The 20,239-nt window shown below is 43.3% G+C and overlaps 1 protein-coding gene across 2 annotated transcripts; it reads right to left on the bottom strand.

Moving 5' to 3' along the window:
* Positions 1-5,124: 5,124 nt before the first annotated feature.
* Positions 5,125-15,037, bottom strand: LOC134291705 (uncharacterized protein K02A2.6-like). Of its 2 annotated transcripts, XM_062859815.1 has the most exons (4): positions 14,221-15,037; positions 8,806-14,138; positions 5,633-8,681; positions 5,125-5,535 (listed from the first exon to the last, which is right to left on the bottom strand). In XM_062859815.1, the coding sequence occupies exons 2-4, from the start codon at positions 8,971-8,973 to the stop codon at positions 5,327-5,329; spliced, it is 3,426 nt and encodes a 1,141-aa protein (XP_062715799.1). In that variant the 5' UTR covers positions 8,974-14,138; positions 14,221-15,037; the 3' UTR covers positions 5,125-5,326. The 2 variants fall into 2 exon arrangements, with proteins under 2 accessions (XP_062715799.1, XP_062715798.1); XM_062859814.1 differs by lacking the exon at positions 14,221-15,037 and having other exon boundaries at positions 8,806-14,197.
* Positions 15,038-20,239: the final 5,202 nt, after the last annotated feature.

Raw genomic sequence — 20,239 nt, 5'->3', positions numbered from 1 at the left:
CTTGATACTTTAGAAGAAAAAGGAAACGATTATTCCCGCCGGCGCCAGGGATAATACAACACTGACTCGAATATGGCTGCGTAGCCATCCTGGAAATAAACATTATAAACATATAAACATGATTAACAATCAATTATGTATTAGAAATAGATCAATAATTAAAAAAGAGGGGGAGTTTCTCAGGAATATCTCCGGGAGTTCCTCGGGAATTCTTACAGGAGTTCCTGGGCATTTTTTTTTTAGGAGCTCCTCGATAACACTAGTTTACAGGATTTTTGAGCTCGGTAAGCTAATGATCATTTTTGGTGTAGAATCATGCCCTAAGTTCGAAAACGAGAAGGAAAAAAATTACAGCAGAGCGGAAATTTTTTCGACTTTCCATACAAGGCTGATGATTTGAAATCGATTTTTGTTATGTTTTTAAGCACTTCACACATCTCATTCTTCGTAATCAATGCTCCGATTGAGTTGAATTTTTTACTATAACTCGCCTACATATGTATAATATATCAAATAAAAGTCGAGAAAGAATTTTTAAATTGTTTTTTTTTTTCTTATTGAAAACAATACATTTCTTCATATATTTTTGGAAATTTTGCTAAAAATTTAACCCTCTACTTCCCATGGTTGCTCTAGAGCACCATCAGTTTTCGACGAACTCGAGACAAACGGAAGTAGATGAATATGATGCAATCGTTAATGGTATATGATTGTAATCTCATTAGGTGAACCCAACTCCCAACTACTTGTTTCCCAGGAGCTTCCCGGCAACTCATCCAAAAGTATCAAGGATATTCCTTCAGAAGTTGCTCGGAAATGTCTCCAGGAGTTCCTCCCGCAGTTCGACTGATTTTTCTCCTCGGGATTTCCTCCAGAAGTTCCACTGCAATTCCTACTAGAGTTCGTTGGAAATTCCTTCAGAAGCTCATCGGAAATTCTTCCAAGAGTATCTCGTGAATTCCTCAGAAATTGTTCCAGAATTTCTCGAGAATCCCTCCAGAAGTTGCTCTGGAATTCTTCCTAAAGTTCATCAGAAATTCGTTCACTAGTGCCTCGTGAATTCTTTCAGGAGTTTCTCGGAAATTCTTCCAGCAGGAGTGTCTCAAAAATTTCTCCAGGAGTTCCTCAGAAATTTCTACGAAGTTTCACGAAATTCCTGCAGGAGATTCCCAAGGAACTCCTGGGTCAATTCCAAAGGAACTCCTGGAGGTACTGCCGAGGAACTCCTGAAGAAATTCCCGAAAAATCCTGGAGGGATGCCCGAAAAACTCCTAGAAAAAATCCAAAGGAGCCACTGGAGGAATTCCAGAGGAACTCTGGGAGAAATTTCCGAGGAAATCCAGGAGGAATTACTGGAGATATTTCCAGGGAACTTCCGGAGGAATTTTCGAGGATCTCCTAGAGCAAATCTCAAGGAATTCCTGGAGCTATTCCCGGGGAACTACTGAAAAAAAAAACTCGGAGGAGTTTCCGAGGAGCTTCTGGAGAAATTTTCGAGGAAATCCAGGAGGAATTTCTGGAGAACTCCTGGAGGAATTCCCATAGAATTCCTGCAGAACTTCAGAAGGAATTCCCGGGGATTCCCTGGAGGAATTCCCTAGGAACTCCCAGAGGTTTTCCCGAGGAAAACCAGGAGGATTTTCCGAGGATCTCATGAAGCAATTTTCGAGGAACTCCTGGAGCAATTCCTAGGACACTCCTGGAGAAATTTCTAAGGAACGTTTGGAGAAATTTCCAAGTAACACCTGGAAGAATTTCCTAGGAATTCCTGGAGGAATCCCCGAGATGCTCCTGGAGTAGTTTCCGAAAAACTCCAGGAGGAATTTCCGAGATACTTCTGAAGCACTTTCCGAGGAACTTCTAAAGGAGTTTCCAAGGAACGCCTGGAGATATTTCCGGGAAAACCTTAAAGGAATTCACGGGGAATTTTTAAAAATATACTCGACAAACTGCTGGGGGAATTTCTGAGGAACTCGTGAAGGAATTCCTGAATGAATTTAGAGGAACACCAGGAAGAATTTCCGAGGAGCTCCTGGAGATATTTCCGGGGAACATTCTGGAGATATTCTCGAGCTGGGGAATCTCTGAGGATCTAGTGAAGGAATTCCTGGACAAACTCAGAGGAACACTAAGGAATTTCCGATGAACTCCTGGAGGAATTCCAGAGGAACACCTGGAAGAATTCCCGAGGAACTCCTGAAGGAATTTCCGAGGAACTCCTGGGGATATGCCCTAGAAACTCCAGGAGATATTTCTGTGAAACTCCCAGAAGAATTATCGAGGAATTTCTGGAGATATTCCCGGGGAACTGTTGGAGGAATATCGGAGAAACTAGTGAAGCAATTCCCGAAGAAATCCTTGAGCAATTTCAAAGGAACACCTGGAGGAATCCCCGAGGAGCTCCTGGAGTAATTTCCGAGGAACTCCAGGAGGAATTTCCGAGATACTTCTTAAGCATTTCCCGAAGAACTTCTAAAGGAGTGTCCGAGGCACTCCTGGAGAAATTTCCGGGATTTTTTTTTTGGAAATATACTCAAGAAACTGCTGAAGAAATTTCTGAGGAACTCGTGAAGGAATTTCTAAATGAATTCAGAGGAAGAAAGAAGAATTTCCGAGCAACTCCTAGAGATATTTCCAGGGAACCCCGGAGGAATTACCGTGGAATTTCTGGAGATATTCTCGAGGAATTGCAAGAAGAATGTCTGAGAAACTCATGGAAGAATTTCCCAAGGATACCTGGAAGAATTCTCGAAAAACTTCTGAAGGAATTTCCGAGGAACTTCTGGAGATATTTCCGGGGAATTCCTGGAAGAATTTTTTGAAGATATTCGCGAGGAACTGCTGAAGGAATTTCTGAGGAACTCGTGAAGGAATTCCTGGACGAACTCAGAGGAACACCAAGGAATTCCAGAGGAGCTCTTGGAGGAATTTAAAGGAACTCTTGGAGATATTTCCGGGAAACTCCCGGATGAATTATCGAGGAATTTCTGGAGATATTCTGGAGGACCTGCTGGAGGAATAACTGAGGAACTTCTGAAGATATTCCGGAAGAACTTCTGCAGGAATTTCATAGGAATTTCTGGAGATGTTTCCGGGCAACTTCTGGAGGAATTATTGAGTAATTTCTGGAGATATTCTCGAGGAACTGCTACAGGAATTTCTGAGGAACTAGCGAAGGAATTTCTGGACGAACTCAGAGCAACACCAAGAGGAATTCCCGAGGAAGTTCAAATGGAATTTCCGAGGAACTCCTGGAGGAAGTTCAGAAGGAATTTCCGAGGAACTTCTGGACGAATTTCAGAGGAACTCTTGGAGATATTTCCGGGGAACTCCTGGAAGAGTTATCAAGGAATTTCTCCATGGAGATATTGTCGAGGAACTGCTGGAGGTATTTCTGAGGAACTTCTGGAGGAATTCCAGAAGAACACCTGGAAGAATTCCCGAGAAACTCCAAGAAGAATTTCCTAGAAACTCCTGGAGGAATGCACGCGGAACTCCTGGAGATGTTTCCGGGGAACACCGAAACAATTATCGAGGAATTACTGAAGATATTCTCGAAAAACTGCTGGAGGAATTTCTGAGGAATTAGTGAAGGGATTCCTGGACGAACTCAGAGGAACACCAAGAGGAATTCCAGAGGAAGTTCAGACGGAATCGAAAAAAAAGAAATTCCTGGAGGTATTTCCGGGGAACTCCTGGAACAATTATCGTGGAATTTCTGGAGATATTCTCGAGGAACTGCGGAATTTCTGATGAACTTCTGGAATAACTTACGAAGAACATCTGGAAGAATTCCCGAGGAACTTCTTAAGGAATTACCGAGGAGCTCCTGGAGATATTTCCGGGGAACTTCTGGAGGAATTCTCCATGAATTTCTGAAGATATTCTCGAGGAACCACAGTTTTTGAGGCACTCGTGGAGAAAGTCCCGTGGAATTCCAGGAGGAATTTCCGAGGAAGTCAGGGATCAATTCCCGGGGAACTCCTGTAGGAATTCCTGAGGAACCCCAGGAGGAATTTCCGGGGATCTTCTGGAGCAATTCCCGAGCAACTGGAGGAATTCCTGAGGAACACATGGAGATATTTCCCGGGAACTCCTGGAAGAATTGGGTTCTTTGAGGGTATCCAGCTTATTTCATAATCAGAATCTCCGTATAAAAATTAGTCGAATTCCAAAATTTCATAATTTTTGTGCCCGGGAACTATTTTTAAAATGCATTTAAAGTTTGTATGGAGAATTTGTTTTGTTCAGGGCGAACTGTCATTTTATCGATTGAACTCATTCTATCCACGGAAATTAAAACTGTTTTGTTTATTTAACCATCAAAACAAAGGAATTGGAACGCAATAAAATCACGTTATACTCAGAAAAATTAGCTTTTTCGATTAGGCTATAGAAAACAGCAATATTTAATACTTTAAACAACCCAATTATCGAGAAATTTCTGGACATATTCTCGAGGAACTGCTGGAGGAATTCCAAAAGAACACCTAGAATAATTCCCGAGGAACTCCTGGAGGAATTATCGTAAAATTTCTTGACTTATTCTCGAGGAACTGCTGTAGGAATTTCTGAGGAACTCCTGGAGAAATTCCCGAAGAACACCTGGAAGAATTCCCTAGGAACACCTTATGGAATTTCCGAGGAACTCCTGGAGATATTTCCGGGGAACTCCTAAAGGAATTCTCCATGAATTTCTGAAGATATTCTCGACGAGCTCTTGGAGGAATTTCCGAGGAACTCGTGGAGGAAGTCCCGTGGAATTTCAGAAGGAATTTCCGAGGAAGCCATGGATGAATACCCGGGGAACTCCTCAAGGAATTCCCGAGGAACTCCAGGAGGAATTTTCGAGGAACTCCTGCAGCAATTCCCGAAGAACTTCTGGAGATATTTCCAGGGAACTCCTGGAAGAATTATCGGGAAATTCATGGAGATATTCTCGAGGAACTGTGGGAGAAATTTCTGATGAACTCCTGGAGGAATTCCCGAAGAACAATTGGAAGAATTCCCGAGGAACTCCTGGAGCAATTATCGCGGAACTTATGGAGGAATTTCTGAGGAACTCCTGGAGATATCTTTATCGCAACCAGTTGGTTGCAGCTGTTCATGTGTAATATTTGTGATACTCCCCAGATCTTTCGGAACACCGTCTCATCATATACACAGTCCATTCACAGGTTTAACACCAGCTCTTATTTATTTGACTTCTTTCTTCTCTAGCCATCTCTTACACACTAAACCTGCAGTACCCTAGAACTAGTTATAATGCACACTTAACTTGGAATACCACATCCTCCCCCAAAACAAATGGTTAAAAACGTGCATATTAATTGTCGTGAACAGTATTTAAGTATCTTTGTGGTCGTTTGATCTCTCGAGTATTTCGGCGTTTAGATAATGGTTGATCTTCAGTATTTGAGTCTTTAGACGAGGACGATCCAGTTGCCACTGGTGTGGGATCGATGGTGCTTTCGTTTAGTTCCTGCTGAACGTCCTGAGAAACTTGCGATCCTAGGTCCTCTTCCTCTCCCAGAACTGACAAAAATAAAGAAAATGATAATAGAAAAATACAATTAGTGAATTATTACTTTTGTATGAAATACGTATCGCGACAGAAAGTGTAATTACTTACTCATCTGGGGCTCAACAAATTTCTTCAGAAATTTTACGTTGCGTTCATAGACCTTTTGCGTAGTCAAGTCCTTAATCGTTACTCGTCCAGCGCCAGTGATTTTGATCACTTCATGAAAAGCATTCTTATATTGCGTATCCGTTTTATCACGTTTCGGCTGACTTACCAAAACAATGTCTCCTACCTTAATGTTCAGTTCAGAAGCCTTTCGCCTAACATCTTCCTTAGCATTGCGTTTGAATTTAGCCGCTTGGTCTCGATCTCGCAATTCCTCATCCATGATCTGCTGGGAATCCGTCCGTATATCCGGCAGCAGGCTTCTCACAGTCCTCCCGAACATTAACTCAGCTGGTGGAATCTTTGTAACATGGTGCGGCCAAGAGTTGTACGCTGCCACGTAGTCGGCCAATGCGTCCTTCCAATTTTTCTTCCCCAGTCTTGCAATTGCAGATATTTTGTTAATTCCCTTCATACTTCTTTCCACTAATCCATTTTCTGTCGGGTTCAGTGGAGTGCTGTGGATAAGCTTCACTCCCCACTCGTTTTGCAGCCACGTTTTGAGTTCAGTGCTGTTGAACGGAGGGCCATTGTCCGCTTTCATAGTTTTTGGCAAGTAGTATGTGTTAAAAACACGCTGAAGTGCCTTCTTAACTGCATCCGTATCCGTCTTATCCATGGGCAACGCAACCAGGAATCGCGAATAGTTGTCCGTCAGCACGAGAGCTTTCCAACTACATACATCTGAGGCCGTTGAAAAATCCATAGAGACATAATCCCATGGGTTTTTGGGTAATTCCGTCATCGTGATCGGCAATGGGCGACTTACCGAGGTCACTAACTGGCACTCCGGGCAGCTTCTTACAAAATCTTCCACCTGCCGATCCATACCAGGCCACCATAACCCTTGCCTCAGGAAATTCTTCATCGTGGACATCCCAGGATGGCCGCGGTGCGCGAGTCGCAATGCACGAGCGCGTAATACACTGGGCAGAACCATCTTTTCGAGTTTCATCAACAACGAACCATGGACGTACATATCATTTTGGAAAGCTTGGTACCGTGCGATTTGCTCGGGCCATTGTGCAGTATTTTTAAGCCACCGGATTACAGATTGGAGCTCATCATCTTTGGCTAACGATTCTTTCACTTCTGCCGTGGTCAACGCCAACAGGTGGTTGTTGATGATACTTGTGTCTGCTGTAACCGAGCATAACTCATGGGGTTCCTTATCCATCCCAAATTGCGGATCGTTCCTTGTATTGCCAATTCTGGAGGCTGCATCAGCAATGTTGTCTTTGCCCGACACATGTTCAAACTCGAAACAGTAATGATCCATACGCATCATCCAACCTTCAGCCCTAGACAGGATTCGCTTCCCTACATCTTTTCCGTTAGCTTTAGTCATGAACATGAGAGCTTCGCTATCACACCTTAACGTGAACTTCCTTCCCAAAAGATAGTACGCAAACCTCTCCATTGACCAGATAATAGCTAGTGCCTCCCTATGTAGCTGTGGATAACGGCATTCTGCCGCGGTCAGACTCTTTGATGCACAGGCTATGATTCTGCGGTTTACCATGCCTCCTGATTCCTGTACTAGAACTCCACCGATTCCCCAGGGTGACGCATCGGTATACAGAACGGTATTATCCTTCTCGTCAAAGTAGCCACGCTTCGTCAAATCATTCTCTGCTGCATCTTTGAGTGCATCGAAGGCATTCTGTCGCTCATCGTCCCATTCGAATTTTGAATCCGCTGACAACAGATCTCGCAGAGGTTTGGTCTTATGCGCAAAATTGCGAATAAACGGGCTTATGAAAGTCATCATTCCCAGGAAACTTCTCACCTCGGATACGTTTTTGGGTCTTCCGAAAGCTTTGATATCCGATATTTTCTGTTTAGCGGGCAAAATTCCACTGCCGTCGATTGTGAACCCCAAAAATTCAACTGATTCCTGATTATACATAGACTTCTTCTCGTTAATGGTTAGGTTATTCTCATACAGCGCAGCCTTTACAGCCAACACATTTGCCTCAAGCTCCTCGATTGTGCTACCGTAAACAAGAATATCGTCAAGATATACTATGACGTTCTTGCACCTGATTAGTATTCTCTCCATCACGCGTTGGAAATGCTCGGGCGCGCATGACAAACCAAAAGGTAATCTTTTGAAACGCATAAGCCCATTTGCCGTCATGAAAGTTGTGAAATGACGCACACTTTCGTGAAGCTCAACGTGGAAGTATGCGTCCTTTAAATCCAGCTTCGTAAAGAACATTGTTCCTTTTGGAATGTCTGACCAGATTTTCTCCAGTGATGGCATGGGATAAGGTTCTCGAATGATCGCTTTGTTGACTGCTCTATAGTCGATGACTATGCGGAAATCATTAGTACCTTTAGGGACCAACACAAGTGGTGAAACGTGGGTGATGATATCATGCTCTTTATCTGCTCGCTCGATTATTCCCTTCAATTCCATTGTTCGAAGTCTGTCGATAGTGGCGCTTTCAAAAGCTTTCGGAATGTTGTATCTTATAATCTGCCTTGGAGTTACCGACTCATCGATCCTGAACTTGATAGGATCTGAGCGGACCTTCGGAAATTCTCGAGTCTCCGCTGTCAGGTTAAAGGCAGCATATTTTTGGCGATTGCATCCCTCTCCCATTTCTAGTGGAAGTCCAACTCGAACAAGGTCCAACTTTTGGGAAGTTTCGAAACCGAGCAAGGCCAGTTGAGTTCCCTTAATGACGAAAAATTTGGCTAACTGCAATTTTCTTTGATTGGGAACTCCAATGTAAGCCCAAAAGGAACATTCAACATCGAGAGAGTTCTCCTGACCGCAAGCTTTCAAAATTTCTTCCGGATATGCTACTAGATCATGAATCACAGATCTACAGTTTTTCTTGATTCTGTTCCAGCTCGCAACCGTTATTGTGTTTACTGTAGCACCAGAATCGATCAAAAATTGAACCGGTTCGGTACCAATCAAACAATCAACAAGTCTGGGGTCTGTAAAAGACTTCTGTAGTCCAGGCTTTTGAGTGATCAACTAGAAAGTGAATGAAATTTAAAAAAAAAGAATTTTGTAGTTTATTTTCGCCTTGACATGAGCGTATAACCAAAAAAAAAACATTAAGCTAGTAGCTTTATTGAGAACACATTGCATCATCTACCTGGTTAATCCGCTCCGCTTCTGCTTTTACTCCGTTTGTATGATCACTGGCGTTGGTATTCCTCGGTGTGTGGCAGTATTCAGCGTAGTGGCCCACTTTGCCACATGAGTAGCATTTAGCTCGAAATGCTTTACACTGCTTAGGGCCATGCAGCCGTCCACATTTCATGCAGGATCGAACTCCTTCGTTGCTTCGGAAACTCCGCTGCTGAGAACTGCCACGGCGAGAGTTGAAAACGTTCTGCTTCTGGTCGTCCTCTGGGATACGGTTCAAAACGATACGATCCGAACTTGGGCTTCAGCGACTGCACAGCGTTCACTGGCCGAGTCTCAAAATTTTCCACACTCCTTTCTGCATTTGAGCTGCTTGGCGCATCCTTAGGTGCTCTGTTCTGGTCGGCCGCTTCAGCTCGGATGTAGTCCAAGTGCTTGCCATTTATTTATTTATCACCGTCTTGAATTGTAATACAAATTCCCCAGACTGCATATTAATCTAAGTTCCTAATCCTATTTTTAAAGACAAACTTTGAAATATGAAAATCGAACAGAGCACAAACACTATTAAAAGCACGAATACATTTGTCTAATGGATTATTGATGCCGTAGCATGTCCTATAAAATCTAACAAACAGAAGGTCACGGTCACGTAAAAGTCGAGAAGGAGCATACAAAGACACATTTTCTAACAAAGACGAACAGTTAATGTTGCCTACTAACAGATCAAATATAAACAATCTTTGCAAATTCTTGCGTCTAGAAGAGAGCGTCTCTAATGCTATCAGGGCGCAGCGACTACCATAGTCAGGAAGGTCCTCAGGATTGGACCAGGGCAGTTGACGTAACGCGTACCGAATGAAGCAGCGTTGGACTCTCTCCATTCGGATGATCTGCGTAGTGTGATGGGGAGACCACACGCAAACAGCGTATTCCAAAACGCTTCGAACGAGCGAACAGTAAAGCGTTTTCATCGCATAAATATCTCGGAATTTATGGGTGCAGCGACGAACGAATCCTAGAGCAGCAAATCCTTTCGCAGTCGTGATGCTAATGTGATCGTTGAACTGCAGTTTAGAGTCGATGGTGACTCCTAGATCTCGAATAGATTCAACACGTTCCAAAATATCCGGGCCAATTGCGTACTCAAATTGAATGCTTGAGGAACGCCGGGTGAATGTGATGCACTTGCATTTTTTGGTGTTCAGTTTCATCCCGTTTTCTAAACACCACAGCTGAATCTCGTTAGCATCGGTCTGAAGCGCGCAGCAATCAACGAGCGACGAAATAGTCCTGTACAACTTAAGGTCATCAGCAAACAAAACTTTCTCAGATTTCAGCCGATAGCAGAGGTCATTCACGAACAACACAAAAATTAAAGGTCCTAGGACACTGCCTTGAGGCACGCCTGAAGTGATGGAAAAGTGACGAGATTGCGTACCGTTGATACAAACAAATGCTTTGCGTTCAGTCAGATAGGAATGCAACCAATCTGTTACCCAACGGGGAAAGCCCAAGTGACTTAGCTTAGCAACAGCAAGATCGTGCGGAACTCTGTCGAAGGCTTTGGAGAAGTCGAAATATATGGCATCAACTTGTGCTTTGTTCCTGAACGCATTTGAGACGAAATTTGTGAATGTCATTAAATTCGTGGTGGTCGATCGTTTTTTAACAAAGCCGTGCTGATACTCGGAAATAAACGGTTGAGCCGCAGTATACAGAGCGCCATGAACTAAGCTTTCAAACACTTTCGCAACGCAACATAGAATGGAAATACCACGGTAGTTATCAATAGCGTGACAAGAGCCGGATTTGAAAATTGGACGAATTGATGCAGTCTTCCACAGCTCCGGAAATGTGCAGTCGCGAAGCGATTTGTTGAAAATAGCGCACAAAGGTTTTTGCAGAGATTCTGAACATTCCTTCAGGAACACTGGAGGAAGGTTATCGGTGCCTGGCCCCTTAGAAACGTCAAGTTCTTTTAGGGCTGATACGACATCGGCTGATGTTATTTCCAAAAGCGGACAATTCAGATCAAATACTGGGCACTGTCTGAGATTGTCGGGCGAAAACGTTGGCGAGTTAGAACAATGCACATTTTCGAAGAAATCCGCAAACATATCGGCTAATGTTTCAGGGGAGTCGGCAGTACGATTCTCGAAAGTCATATCAGTCGGTATCCGATTAGAACGTCTTCGGTTACGAACGAAATTCCAGAAAGACGAGGGATTTTGCTTGGCAGTCGTTTCCATTCGTAAGATGTAACTTCGAAATGAAGCATTTTGACATTCGTTGTAATGGGCTTCAATGGCGCGAAGATTCTCCAAGTTTTCATTCGTTTTTGTCCGAAAATAACGCCGACGAGCTTTGCGGAGCACATTACGAAGATGTTGCAACTCGGAAGTCCACCAAGGATGCTTAAATGGATGGCACCTACTTCGTCTACGCGGGACATATTCGTTCAGGATTCCATGCAATATTTCGTAAAATATGCATACCGTCTCATCAGTGGTCTTACCGTGAAACAACCCAGTCCAATCAACGGAGGAGATGGTCGCATTGAGTTCAGCGAAATTGCAATGCCGAAAATCATAGGTTTCATGTAGATTGGGATTCGACGCATGCTGCATGAGATCGATGTTCGTGTCGACCCGAAGCACGAGCGGTTTATGATGGTCGTCAATTTTGAGGAGGGGTGTCGGCGGTTCCAACAGCTCTACGTCGTCCGGTTCACTGACGAATGCCAAGTCCAGTATGCGGCCTGTCGAGTTGCGGAAGGTGTTAACCTGATGGAGACTTGAAGCAACCATTGTTTCAACTAAAACAATTTCCTGTTCGGATGATGCATTAGACGGCAGCAAAGCGTTGATGTCATCGTCCCTCTCCCAGGTAAGGCGAGGAAGGTTGAAATCACCCACGACGACGATCATGTCCTGCTCAGATGAGTTTTCACACAGTTGCTGAATGGCTGACGAATGCGAGGCATACAATGCTGTTTGAGAGTTTGGTGGGAGATAGATGCCACACACGTACAACGATGAGCACTTCAACTTGATGCACACAATGGCTTGTTCAAGATTCTCACAGTCTTGCACTTGAACAGACCTGCAGCTGAGAGAGGATTTCACGGCAATCAAAACGCCACCACCACGTACGAGGTTACTGGTAGCTGAACTCCGATCACAGCGGAAAATGTTGTAACACGTAGAAATTTCGGAATTCGAGATAGTAGAATGCAACCACGTCTCCGTGAGAACCACGATGTCATAGTCGCAGGATGATAGGTTGAGGAAAAGTTCGTTGGTTTTCGTACGAATGCCCCTGACATTCTGGTAGTACACAGTCAAGTAATACTGGGGCGAATCGGTAGATCTAGATGAACGGTTGCGAGATACGGGGCGTCGATTCATTGTGTCGATAGTTGAAGAGTGACCGGCGGCCGAGATTGGGACGTTGGCTGAGTTTGGAACGATTGCTGAGATTGGGACGTTGGCTGCGATTGGGACGTTGGCTGAGATTGGGACGTTGGCTGCGATTCGGACGTTGCTCCTGGGTCTAAGCGTTGGATTGGTTTCCAAAAATTCCGAGCATTGGCGTCATGGTCAACAAACTCACGGAATTGTATTCCTTGGGGCCATGTTGCCGGATCCATTGCCTTCGATTTCAGATCCTTATGCACTCCGACCTTGAAGGATACAAAAGATAGAGTCGAGAGCGGTTTTCCTCTTGGAACCAGCGATTTGACAACGACGTTATCGATCTGTAAGCGTTCCCTGGCCAAATTTTGGACATCGGTTTCTGAGACTTCGGGTGATATTCTAGTCAAATACACCCAGAAGTTATCGTTGGCGTTAGCAGCAGGTTCAACTGATATGTTACCAACCGATTGGCCAGTACCGCAGAAGATTTTCGATGGTTGCTCCGTCGGAAGCGAAGTTTCTTCATCACGAGATCGCTTTGGCGTGGCTCGATCCCTGAACTGAAAACGTCGGGGAACAGGTGACAGGACAGCAGGAGACAACTTGTTGAAACCTCCTTGGATCTCTTGTTTCAACTCAGCCAACAGGCTTGTTTTGATCTCAGCTTTCAAATCCTCAACCACCTGTTGATAGGCGTCCCTTAGCTCCAAAGAAGCTGCATTCGACGAAATCAAAGCATTCTTGAAACGAGCGCTCTTCATGATTTCGCAACATCCTCTGCAAAACCAGAAGGAAGCAGGGTTTCCACAAATTTCTTTGTAGAACGACTCCGATAGATGAACGCATTTGAAATGGAACGATGCCTTGCAGAAGCCTTTGCAAATCGCTTCAGGCGAGGTCATGGTTATTGCGCAGCTGTTGCAAATTTCCATCGTAGCAATCAACCGTCAGTTCAAAAAATCGTAACAGAAATTGGAGCGTCACTCGAGCGTCACACCCAAAGTTTGCAAAACCAGACGGTGAAACTGGCAACACTGTTCGCTACAGATACGAAAATGACTGTTCACTCACACAGCTAGCGTCGCAAAGGTGCTGGGCAGTACGATACGATGTGGTGTGTTTACCTTGATGATCGTGCGGACGACGGTGGCGATGATCTCCAAACAGCACAGCGGAAGATTTCCAATGATTGAGCCTGTCAAGGCTTCGGCGGGGGTTTCGGATTGTCGAGTAAGAAGATGGGCAAGAACAGGAGCGATGTATTGTCTCGATTAACAGGAGCAGTAGCGTATATAGGGTGATAAAAAAAACTTGATCGGTGGGCAGCAGCTGTTTAATTGCAGCAGTCGGTGGGCGGTGAACAATACATCCACAGAGCAGCAAGATCAGTAAGGTGGAGAGCGGCGAGGCGGGAGATTTGTACGAATTGGGCAATGGCGGTGGGCAGTTTTCTCAAACCACACTCTAGCCGGCTCGGAATAATTAATATTCACTAATCCTACCTTCCTGAGAACGTTGCTTAGCTTGTGAGGCTTGGAAATTGTACGGTTGCGGGTGAGTTGATGAGGCGTTGGGCAATTATAGGTGGCGAATTCGTCGAAAATGATGATTGATTGTTGACACAGCAGAAAACACAACTTCGAAGCACGGCAGGGTTGCCAGAATGCCATGCTTGATGATTCGCTGAAGATCATTCTCGAAGACGTCGGACATCTCATACAGTTTGTCGGCGATTTCGGGGATGGAACGTCTCAAAAGGGCTTGTACAAACTCCTCCTCGCGTTGTTGGCCAGCGAAATCGCAAAATTTTGCTTGTGCTTCGAGCCGCAGCACCCAGTCTCCAAAAGATTCGTTTACGCTCATGCGCATCTCGCGAAACTTCAAGCGTTCCTTAGCCGAGTCACACGTCTGATTGAAATACCTACAACGTCACATAATCACAAAGTCAATTCTCTAATACATGTTAACTCTTTTCTAACTCCGTCGGGAGAAAAAAAAAATACCTGTTCAGTGCCGAAACTGTATCAAAGTACACGTCGGTCGAGTCCGCCGCCACCACGAGCTTTTCATGTAGCTCGATAATGCTCAACAAATAATTTCCGGCAAATATTTTCATTCCTGTGAGCCTCGTACTTGATCCAACAGGCGCTTTACACGACACGATTCTTTCAAATTGGTCACGGAACCGAATCCATTCCGCCTTTCGTTTGTTAGTCGGCAAAGTTTCATCGAAAGGTTTCAAAGGCCATGTACCGGACAACCACTCCGATTTCGGCTGCGATAGGCTTCGAGCCGTGGTCGTCGTATCGCGTAGTGGCACGTAAATTTTCCTGTCCTCCGCATCCGAATCGTCCGACGATGAACGGTCACTTTCTCGCCAATGACCACTCATTTCACGTAATACTCAACCGGAAGGAAAACTTCACCGCGGTTAATCAAGTAATTTTCACGCACAAACAAAAACCTGCTAGAACCTTTGTCGTTGCACACGCTAGCGTCGTCGTACGGAAACAATTTTTTCGCTCTACAGCCGCACCTCAGCTTTCTGCGCTGCATCTGATGTGCCTTGCTGTCTCATTTCTACTTGCTAGAGAATGACAGTTGGAGAGAGACAGATTGAGTTTCCACTCACGAGAGCTACTGGCATGAAGGTTAGCAACCCTACGTTAAAAGTATGGAACGCACCAACATTTACACGCTAAATAAATGCCACCGTAAATATGTAAGGAAATTTTGTGCATAAATTGTAATTTTACTCGAGTCTTAGGTTTTTTCTGGCAATGTGTTGTGTTGTTCTTTCCTTTTCCACAATTAAGCCCGTAGCTTCCCAAGTAACCACAAGCATTATAACATTGCACGAATTAGACTGAATATCAACCTTTGCAATGCGAAATGCAGTAATTCCACACTTGTCATGCAATAATCCTTTAGATTAGCATTATCAGTGTGATGATGCTTTGCATTTTTCTTTACATTCGGGTTTACTAAAAGGTGATATAAGATAATTCAATAATTCAACACTGCAAAAACTGAATAAATGCAATGTACAAACTAGCAAAGTTTGCTCTAACAATACAATTATAAAAGCTTGACTCTAATGGTAAACAAATGAAATCAAGAAGATTGAACAACTTTACGGTCAACTCTAGCGGTCTTCAACATTTCTGGTTCGATTACCGACCAGCTGATTCCCCGTTTGAGCCACCGATCGACGACAGCAAAACCTATTTAGAGATGAACTTTTCTCTTTTCTGTAGCTGCTATCACATGCCAATAACGATGGAAATCACAATTAGCATATGAGCAGTGTGCGAAGGGTGTTTTAATCGAGGTTTTAATTTTCTTATGTTGATTAAATATCTTCTAAAATGCATTATGTATTTATCAGTAATTTATCGGAATGTGATAGTTTACTGTATTCTATTACATATGACATAGTCGTTTTACCCTTTACTGCAATGATTGAGACAGAAGAACAGTTTCCTTTAAGTTGATGAAATATCTGTTGTTATCACTGCAGCAGAAACGGTCCAAGGCGCCAGCGCGTATGGAACTCATCTAGCGGTCTTCAACACTTCTGGTTCGACTCCCGATCCGACGACAAAAAAAATAATGGTTAAAACATTCATGTGTGGGGGCATCAGTACCGTCGATAACGAAACGCTGCTATAAATAGATTTTTGTTTTGATTTTTCGTGTTGCACGTATCAAGCATGTGAAATGCAAATGTACAGCACATGCATTTATATTACTTTAGCAATGGCTGTCAGCGTGCTTCAATATGTGGCACTAATTTGATTTTAGTGGGGCCCTTTTCGACTTTAATATTGCTTCAATGAGGTGTATAAAGTAATGCAGCATTATATTCATAATTTTAATTATCAATATATAGCAAAATTGATGCACTTATATACGGCTTCGTGGTTACTTGGGTTGTCTCTTTTCTCCCTTTTCGTATAAATGCATGTTGCACAAACCCAACGTCGCTTACTTCCACACGGTGCAGCTCACTTCTTGGTTTTATTTTGCAAGCCTCATTTTCCAGTGTTGGACCACAGAGAACAATAGAGTTAAGAAACTATAGAGGACGAATGTCGCTGCTGTTCCCTTTGTTCTCGTTCGGAAACATGTCGGGTATCTATCTGTCAAACTGCATACTTTTTCGCTTTGACACTTATAGCCCGGCCTATCTCCGCCAGCAAGAGATGTTTCGGCAGCGACGCCAGCGACATTCGTCCTCTATAGTTTATTAACTCTATTCAGAGAACAGACATTCAGGCTAGAACAGATTTCATTCGGAAAGTTGTGTAAGGATTTGAATCTTTACTTGAGTAAGGTTGCAAACCAATACACGATGACAACACTAACGCCACCAAACACCATATTGCCACAGTCAGTGGTGAATTGAAACATTTCAAGTGGTGAATTAAATTAGTATGGGAATTTAACCGATTGCAGCGCCACGCTATTGCCACATGTGTTGCCGATTTCAAATGGCCGTTAAATTCCTTACACAGTTTCGGAACTGGACTTAGATGTCTGTTCTCTGTGGTTGGACGTTTCTTTTTTTTTTTTTAGTTATGAGCCAAACTCAACGTAACTATGAGCTATGAGCTATACTCAGCGTATCATTTTACCTTTCAATTTTTGACCATGGGCTTCTCATTACCGGTTCAAAAATTTAACTGGAAGGTCATGAGCTGTACTCGACTCAACCACTCAAGGTGTAACTGACAATGGACAAAATCCTGTTCAGTTACTTATCACAATAGTCACATTTTGTTTTTTTTTTGTGTTCGGTTATGGCCTTCGCCGGCTCGAACAATAATCTATCAAAACTGCAATTCGATTGCAGCATTGCATAAGTTTTCACTCATGCTCATACTTTGCCCAGTTGACAATGATCTAAAAAAAATCTGTTCAACTTTCGCATGTCCTGGCAACACTTTATCAACAGAATAATAATAATAATAATAACAAGTAAAAGTCCGAAATGCCTTTTCATCAGTCCAAACGGAAATCAATATGTATGTGAAATACTTACTTCTCACCTTCTCTGGTTCAGAATTATGGCAGGATCGCCAATGTGATACTCCCCAGATCTTTCGGAACACCGTCTCATCATATACACAGTCCATTCACAGGTTTAAAACCAGCTCTTGTTTATTTGACTTCTTTCTTCTCTAGCCATCTCTTACACACTAAACCTGCAGTACCCTAGAACTAGTTATAATGCACACTTAACTTGGAATACCACAATATTCACATTCTTTCGATGTGAATATTACACAAGAACGATGTGAAGGATAACTTATGTTTTTATTTTGTGTAATTTCAAGAACGATGTAATTATCAGTCGCGCCGTTGTAATTGTGCATCTAAAAATCACGTTTACATCGGATATTTTGTACATCAACAGTCTCCCTTTGAAATGGTTCAGACCTGTTTGGTCCATATTTGAGTACATCAACAGTATTTATTACATCGAGGCATATTACATTATTTTTTGCTGTGCGGGGTCAAATTGATCTTCGGGTCGAAATTGATCAGACGTTTTTCAGTTAGATTAAGCATACTTTAAATCAGGGAGAATAACCGGGAGGGAACACCGGCGAACAAACGCGCTGAAAAAAGTGTTTCGCGAAGTACTAGACGGGGTGCAGCCACCGCCAGGGGCGCTAGTGTTGTTTACCGATTATGTGGCAAATTCGTTTTGGAGTGTAGGCTTCACGATGCTGGCAGTTTTGACGTTGGCACGGATCATCAACAAAAACAAACCATCACGACGGACGATCCAAGCAGAACCGCACACCAGGTACCAATTTTGTAATTTATTATCATTTAATCAATATAATCATTCTAATTATTTATTCTCCCTCATTTTCAGCTTGCGGTAGGATCGTCATGAATAATAAATATTGAAAATTGATATCTCTTTCTTGAAAAGGGTATGGGATCGTGCGAATCGCTCCTGCCTCGACTGAAAATGCCGTCGCTGACATGGTCCGCCCTCAACAGTGGCCAGAAGCGAGTTCTGCTGCGTTATGGATAATGTTTCAAAAGCAGAGTAAGAACGCCACCAAAACTTCAATTTGAATCCAGCCGGGTCTCTATTGTCCCCTGAATTCCACCATCAGCCTCTACCTCAATGAGAAGGGACCCACTTCGCTGCGACTATTCTGACAACACCGGACCACCGGGAAAAGACACTCCTGAGAAAGATTATTTCCCTCGCTAGGTCCTATTCGGAGTATTGTGGTTCAACTCAGTGAACCAAAATAACCTGCGAATCAAAACGAACCTGCGAACGTGGAGCATGTCACGTTCAGGAAATACCTGGACGAAGCAATCGGAAAGGGTGCCGAAATGGATGCAGTGATACGGTAGAGAAGGAATATGCCAACAGATTGTCGGAGTTGACCAACGTGGTTGCGATCGGGTTAGTCGCAGACGTTTTCGTCGGTGACGATTTGGACTACACCCGGAAAGATAAACCGATTCAGCGATCGATTGACCCGCAGGATATGGTGACGAAATTCGAGAATGCTGTTAAGTCAAAGCGATTGGTATAAGTATAAAAATAATTTGTATTGCTGTAAAGGTAGTACCGAAAATGCAGGAAACTCCCTCACATTTAATCTTTAATTCTGGAAATCCCCTAGAACTTCTTTCTTAGATAACTCCAGGAGTTCCTCCTGAGATTCCCCTAGAGGTTTCTTCTAGGATTTTTTTAAGGTATTCATTCTGGGATATATTTGAGTGATCTATCTGAAATTTCTACAGGAATTTCTACCGGGATTCCTCAAGGATTTCCTTCCCCCAGTTTTCTTCAGGAGTTCATTCTAAGATTTCTTCTACAGTTTCTTAAGGAAAGAAAAATTGTTAGTTATTCTGGAACTCCGCAATGATTTATTCCTGAAATCAACTAATAATTTTAATTGCAACGATGAAGCTCGGCGTTTGAGGAATGGATTTTAGATGTGCTTTGCATTTGGAAGAAAATTTATATTCTAGAAACGTAGCATTATCAGAAGGCTCCAGTTTTTTTATGATGCTTCTGGAATTCTTCCAGTAGTTCCTTTTGGAACTCATCTATTCGTTTCTTTAAAGATTTCTACAACAGTTCCTTTTAAGAATCTTCCAGAAACATTTTTTGGTTATCCTGCTGGAGTTCTCCCAGAATTCGTTCTGTGGTACTTTCTCAGAATTGATTCTAAAATTTTCTCAATCAGTTCCCCAAAAAATCATAAAAGTTTTCCAGAAATTCCACCAAAATAACCCTGATAATTTGTTTACAATCTACACAGAACTTCTTCCAGAAGTACCCGAGAAGCCCTTCAGGAGTTCCACGAGAACTCCTCTATCGACGAGCAAGCAGAGCGGCGAGAGTTCAGAGATTGTTCAGTAGTTCTTAATAGGTTCTCGTTTACACCTGGAGTTGTTCTTACACTGCCATGTGTCTCGGCTACCCCGAACACCAGGTTGTAACACAAGAGCTCTCCGGGAATACTTCCAGAAGTTCCATAGGAATTGCTCTAGGAGTTTCGCAAGAAATCCTTCAGGAGATGTCCGGGAACTCCTCCAGGAGTTCCTCAGGAATTCCTCTTGGAGTTCCCAGGAAATTCTTGAAGGAGTTCCCCGGGGATACCTCCGGTAGTTCTTCAGCAATTCCTCCCGGAGCTCCCTGGGAAATCCTCCAAAAGTTCTCCGAGAATTCCTCTAAGAAGGCACCGGAAATTCCTACAGGAATTCGATCAGGAGTTCCTCGGAAATTTCTCTAGGAATTCCTCGGGAATTTCTCCAGGATTTCCTCGGAAATTCTGCCAGGAGTTCCTTTGGAATCTCTCCAGGAATTCCTCTGGAAGGTCCTGGAAAAATTCTTCAGGAGTTTTTTTTAAGAATTCTTCCTAGAGTTCCTCGGGAATTCCTCCAGGAGGATTTCGGGATTTTTTTTCCAAAAACTCATCGGGAATTTTTCCAACAACTCTTCGAGAATTTCTCCAGGAAATTCTCGAGAATTTC

This window comes from Aedes albopictus, chromosome 3 (genome assembly GCF_035046485.1).
Source record: "Aedes albopictus strain Foshan chromosome 3, AalbF5, whole genome shotgun sequence".
Taxonomy (NCBI): domain Eukaryota; kingdom Metazoa; phylum Arthropoda; class Insecta; order Diptera; family Culicidae; genus Aedes; species Aedes albopictus.
The sequence above is the reverse complement of the archived record's forward strand: the minus strand, read 5'-3'. Positions and strand labels throughout refer to the sequence as shown.

Bases quoted from the DNA above. Each gene is read 5' to 3' on its own strand.
- LOC134291705 (XM_062859815.1), bottom strand. From the start codon at position 8,973: ATGAAATGTGGACGGCTGCATGGCCCTAAGCAGTGTAAAGCATTTCGA. The intron at 8,682-8,805 runs GTAGATGATGCA...TTCACTTTCTAG, and splicing joins AAGCGGAGCGGATTAACCAG to TTGATCACTCAAAAGCCTGG. The intron at 5,536-5,632 runs GTAAGTAATTAC...TATTTTTGTCAG, and splicing joins ATTTGTTGAGCCCCAGATGA to TTCTGGGAGAGGAAGAGGAC.